The sequence below is a fragment of the Sciurus carolinensis genome, chromosome 5 (genome assembly GCF_902686445.1).
Source record: "Sciurus carolinensis chromosome 5, mSciCar1.2, whole genome shotgun sequence".
Taxonomy (NCBI): Eukaryota; Metazoa; Chordata; class Mammalia; order Rodentia; family Sciuridae; genus Sciurus; species Sciurus carolinensis.
Window position 1 is genome coordinate 39,125,450 of NC_062217.1, and position 5,875 is coordinate 39,131,324.

The 5,875-nt window shown below is 46.1% G+C and overlaps 1 protein-coding gene across 2 annotated transcripts; it reads right to left on the bottom strand.

Annotated features, from left to right (window-relative positions):
• Window positions 1–2,112: 2,112 nt before the first annotated feature.
• Window positions 2,113–4,680, bottom strand: Arl11 (ADP ribosylation factor like GTPase 11). Of its 2 annotated transcripts, none has more exons than XM_047553930.1 (2): window positions 4,565–4,680; window positions 2,113–3,998 (listed from the first exon to the last, which is right to left on the bottom strand). In XM_047553930.1, the coding sequence occupies exon 2, from the start codon at window positions 3,801–3,803 to the stop codon at window positions 3,213–3,215; it is 591 nt and encodes a 196-aa protein (XP_047409886.1). In that variant the 5' UTR covers window positions 3,804–3,998; window positions 4,565–4,680; the 3' UTR covers window positions 2,113–3,212. The 2 variants fall into 2 exon arrangements, with proteins under 2 accessions (XP_047409886.1, XP_047409887.1); XM_047553931.1 differs by having other exon boundaries at window positions 4,475–4,588.
• Window positions 4,681–5,875: the final 1,195 nt, after the last annotated feature.

The following is a 5,875-nucleotide window of genomic DNA, read 5'->3' on the forward strand; positions in this document are numbered from 1 at the left end:
ATGTGTGAGGCCCTGGGTCTGAGTCTCAGCACTGCATATAAATAAATTAATTAAATAAAGGTCCATTGACAAGTTTAAAAAAATTAAAAATAAATAAAAGGGCTGGGGATGTGGCTAAGTGGTTAAGCACCCCTGGGTTCCATCCCCAGTACCCCCCCCTCAAAAATAAGTATGCTGTCATTGTACAAAAGGGAAATACTCAAGTGATGGAAATGAAGAGCAAACCCACACTTTTCCACTTAGCCAAAGCAGCTAAGTGGAAGCTGAAACCCTGGAGATTTTAGAGGAGCCAGTGGCTCCAGGACCTGGCTGAGGTTATGACGCTGGTATAGGAACTGAGCTGTGGCCTTAGCCTTGCTTTGAGGAAAGAAGATGTTGATCTGAATTGAGAAGAAAACAAGAGCATCAAAGAGATGCCTTCTTTAAAGGGAGGTTGGAACGTGCTGCCCACCGTCCCAGGGAAGTATGAGGAAGCAAACTGTCTGACTTGGGTCATAGATGCAAAGGAAAAAAAAACATCCGTCAGAAATGAGCTCTCTGGGGCCTGTGGCATGGGCACAGAGCCCAGAAACCCACATGGGGAAACTAACACTATATTTGTTCTAGAACAATTAAAATTTCCAACCAGTTAAAATCCCCAGGATCCTAGGAGATGCTAAGACAGAACCACTCCATAGAGACACTGTCACAACCCAGGACACATGAAAGTCATTCAGGAAAAACAACTCCTACTGAAGATGAGCTCATAATCAGAAGGAACACAGCACATGGGGAAATGAGCCTCCACCAGCAGAAGCCAGAAGATGCCTCTGGCAGGTTCTCAGCGTCTCCAGAAGCTCACATTCTGGATGATCTGAAGGGAGTGATAACCAAATCACACCCCACACCTCACAGAGCGCAGCGGTCCAGTCCTGTCCCGGGCTGCTCTTCCTGTGCTCGCCTTCTCTGTTCATAGCACTTCAACCCCTCCTTTTGTGCAGGATCAAGATCTTGAACCATCTCCAAATTTTTCCTCTCTCAACTTCTTCCCTCAAAAATAACTCTTGAATTTTCTCATGGCTTTCTCTCCCTCTCTTCTGTTCTATGATGGTCGTCCAGCTGGTTTCCCTGCCTTCTCATCTCTCCTTTCTCTTTATCTCACCCCCACATGATTGCTAAGATATTCTCCTAAACGGAAAACTTCATGATTTTTGCATCCCTGAGCCAAACTCCTAAAGTATTAACATCCAAACAGCCTTTCCTAACTTGGACCTAAACTTCCTATCCAGTTTCAACGTCACTGTCTCCCTCCTCACTCCAAGCCCCTGTTCCAGGCATACCAGCTTCCTTACTCTTCCTACACCCACCCACCCACCCCGTGCTTCTACGCAGTCCCTTCCCTCCGACTAGAATGCTCCTCCCAGCACATCTGCTGATTGAAGGCCTTCCCTGCTTAAACCTTCCAGAATATGATGTCGTGGAAGAGTGCAAGCATTAGGGCTAGACCTATTTGGTTTCAAATTCCAGTTATGTCACCCCAGTATTCCTGTGCTTCAAGCAACAAGAGTTTACAAGTTCTCCAAGCTTCGGTTTCTTGTTATATAAAATGGGAATACTGCCTGCTTTGCAGAGTTGTGAGAATGAGTGATGACCTATGTACAATTCCAAGCACAGAGCCTAGCCCAGTTCCCTGGGGCCTAGGCCCTATCTCATTCATCTTTGCATCACATTCTTAGTGTCTAACAGAAGAAATTTTGAAGGGTGTTGATTGGTGAAGAGTAGAAAGAACGAGGCATGCCAAAGCCGGTAGAGGTACCTGGCAGATCTCAGATGTTAGGAGGGACTGAGGTCCAACTTATGTTTTGTTACTCCAGAGAGGACAGAAACACCAGCAGCAGTTATTAGAAAGCTGATTTTTTTTTTTTTTTTGCAGGGGGAGGGGGTACTGGGGATTGATCCCAAGGGCACTTTTACCACTCAACTACATGTCCAGTCTTGTTTATTTGTTTATTTGTTTGTTTATTCATTTGAGACAAGGTCTTGCTACATTGCTGAGACTGACCTCAAACGTGGATTCTCCTGCCTCAGCCTCCTGAGTTGCTGGGATTACAGGCGTGCACCACAACGCCTGACTAGAAAGCTGATTTTAAGGCAGGATCCAAGGACTATCTCACATTTAGGCTATTTCATTTGAACAGATGTGAAATATGAACTTCTTGCCATTAAAGTAACTCAGATAACAGAAGGCATTCTGGGATTGGATGAAGGACAAAACCAGATTACTGATTCTTTACTTTGGGGAATCACAGATGTCTTTGAAAGTCTGATAAAAGTTCTCTTTCCTAGAAAAATGACCCAAAGCATAACATTTTGCAAATAAGTTCAGGAGTTTTGTGGACCCCAGGTAACAGGCACCTGAAAACCCTTTTAGAATGCTGTGTGCAACTTTCCATAGGTACCGCTGTGATCCCTACCTTCAGAATTCACAACTCTGAAACACCTGGTTCACATCTAAAAGCTCTGTTGTCTTTTACCACAAAGGAAGCACTCTACATATTTTTGATTTAATGAATGAAATAAATGATCTGTTCTTTAAGACTATGTGCTACAAGAAGAAGAAAAGAGAAGGAAAAGAAAAGAAAAGAAATGATGGGATTTTGGAAAAAACCCACATAGGATGACAAAGGGTAGAGACGGGTTAATCGGGGTCAGAAAGGTGGGTGAAGTTTTGAAGGCCTTAACTCGCAGCCCCTTGCTCAGGGCTGAGGGCCCATGAACTTCTAAAATGCAGATTCTGTGGGAGCCAACCCACCTGCACCGCTGCCAGTCCTGGCTAGTTGCACCCAGAGGAAGAGTGGCACATACCTAAAGGCCCTGAGGAAAAGCATTCATAACGATCATGAATGTGTCCGGATGATACTCAAATTTGATTTTGAAACCTCCCTTTTTTTTGGAACTTACATCTCAATTTATTATGTAACCACTTGTTGCTCCATTCACACTTGGTAATTTAAATGAAAATATGTTGAGGGTTTTCTTTTTTTCTTAGAGTATTATTATTCAAAGAATAGTTAACTGATTTTCAACATAAACACCACTGAAAATAAGTCTCGAGAAGAAAATATCCTGCCTAAGAACAGAAGGATTTCTGGTTCGATGAACGGAGGCGAAGTTTCTCAAGGATTAGCGGTTCTTCCGGTTCACATAAGCGAAGCGAAGCCGTCGTGGCCTGGTCAGGAGTTCTTGCTGTCCCTGTGTCCTGCCCCACTGGCTCTGAACGGGAGACGCAGGCGGCGGCGGGACTTCAGCAGAGTCTGCAGGCTCCTCAGGGCCTCGGGCAGCCCCTGGCCGGTGAGGGCGCTGCAGGCCCGGAGATCCCAGCAGCGGTCCTGGAAGCACTCGCGGCCCAGCCGCTTTCTGATCTCCAGCAGCGGGAGAGCCTCGGGCGCCTCCTGCTTATTGGCCAGCACCAAGAAAGGGACGCCAGCCATGTTGGGGTCCTTCAGGACTTCCATGAGCTCACCCACAGCCTCGGGCAAGCGGGCTTCATCTGTGCTATCCAGCACGTACACGAGAGCATCAGTGTCTTCCAGGTAGTCCTTCCAGCTGGCCCTGAGCTGGGCCTGCCCTCCGACATCCCAGAGGATCAGCGACACACGCCCAGGAGTTTCAAGAGGCTCTACGTTGAAACCAATGGTGGGCAGGGTCTCCACCAGCTGGTAGCCCTTCAGTTTGTACAGGAGGGTGGTCTTGCCTGCCCAGTCGAGGCCCATCATCATCACCTGGGCTTCTGCCTTGTGACCTCTGAAATTCACAGAACCCATGGTGGCCACTACTAAGTCCTAGCGAGAAAGGCTGGGCATGTAGATACTTTCTGAAGGAATGCAGACCCCCAGGGCACAGGCAAGAGCCTCTGCTCCACAACAGGACCAGTGTTGAAAGGGCCAGGAAGTGAGGGAGTGTGAGTCCCCACCAGCTGGCTGTCCCTCTGGGCCTGCTTCAGAGAAGGGTGAGGCCTCCTAGAAGACACAAAGATGGGCTCCCGTTCCTTAGTTGTTAAAGCCATGAGGGGAAATGGGGTTCCAGTTAGACAGCTCTGGTTCAGTAGAAATTATAGAAAGAGGATTTCAATTTTTGCTAGTCTGTGGCCTCTGACCTCTCTGCTTCCTGTAAGCCTAAACCTGGAAGTGACGGCTCCGTCCTTTCCTTGCCAGGTAAAGAGGCCAGTCCAGGCCAGGCCGTGCTTACTTCTGCTACCTTGAACCCCCGCTCCCTGAAGGAACCCAGTACACTGTCCTATCTATAGTGGCTATTTATAACTACTGTTGACTGGGGGCAAATTTATGACTCGGAGCCAACTGGTTTCCTCCAGTGACTCACCAAGGTAAATGACCTCTGGAACGCTCCACCTGTTTTTAAAAAACCCACACTCAGATAGAAGACCTGTCCCTGACTTAGGAGAAACGTAGGTAGAATAGGAAAAGGGACATCTCACCTCCAAGAGTGGGTGTCAGCTGGCCTTAGAGGAAAATAAGATACCTCTCTTCACTCCTGCCAAAGGCAGAAGAATGGAAATTAAAATTACCTCAGTGTTTTCTTTAGATTGCGGCAAAACGTTCCTTGTCTGGGGCTCTCTTCTACCATGGAGCTGCTTTCTGCTTGTCAGGCATGTCCCAAGAATAAGACGTGAAGGAAGGGCTGTGGCTGTTGCAATTTCTCCTTTTTCTGCTTCCTTTCCCTAGTAGGGACATGCCCCAGAGATGTCTGCAGCTCTTCAGCTCTTAGTGGAACCAGGCCCAGCCCCAAATCCTGTTTCACAACAACTCAGATCCTATGCTTGAAGGGGCCTCTAGGCTCACCTGCCTTTCTATTTATCTATTTGTGTGGCACTGAAGATTGAACCCAGGACCTCATACTTTGCAATCTCCTGCATCAGACTCCTGAGTAGCTGGGATGAGGGGCTCTCCTACCATGCCAGGCTCCAGCTGGGGATTCGAACCGCGGTCCCTGCGCATGCTAGGCAAACGCTCTCCAAGAGGAGCTATTTCTTCAGCTCCTTCAGCTGCCTTCTTTCGCTCTTCCCCTCATAGTCCTGTGATCTCAGTGGAGTTCTGAAAGTCAGACCTTCTTCCGCATATGCATCAATGCTTTTCTGGTACCCAGAGATTCTTCTATTTGCTTGGGACTGTAGAAGTTGTCCAAATCAAAAGGAATCACGGTTGTCAAGCCTTAACCACAGACAAATAAATAAATAGATGAAGAAGACAGAATTTCTTGTCAGACATTTAGGCATAAATGTCTGAGAAGAACAGTTCACAAAAAACTGCGCCAAAACCCCAACCTTACAAAAAAAATACTTCTGCAAGGACATTTGCCCAGCAACTGTCTACTTAATCTTTGACACCATCCTTATTATTGATTCTTACAGCCACATTTTATTATTTTAAAATATTTTATGTAACCCCCTGCATTTTTGCCTCTGAATGCTTCCCCTTGCCTCAGTTCACTTGAGTAAGCACATAGTTTACTATGGCACCCATATTCCATTGCAGCGATCTGATATTTCCAAATAAATATCAGTACTTTGGAGAAGTTCTTTCTGTGGAGAGAGTCAGAGAAACGTTCTCTTGTTATTTAGGTTTACAGAACCATACATGCTTTAAAGTACTGCATGAAAAAAATAGGTATAGGTGTTGAAGATAAATCATAGAAATTAAAAGGTAATGTTAATGAGGTGGACTGTGGGTGATGAACGTTATTGCTTAATTTTTTTCTTGAGGAGTTTCATTATGCCTCCCTTGCATAATAGATGACACCTCCACAAAATATTTTTAGATGTCGATAGACATTTATTTATTTATTTTTATGTGGTGCTGAGAATTGAACCCAGTGCCTC

What these genes read in the sequence shown, in the direction of transcription:
- Arl11 (XM_047553930.1), bottom strand. Translation starts at nt 3,803, where the DNA reads ATGGGTTCTGTGAATTTCAGAGGTCACAAGGCAGAAGCCCAGGTGATG.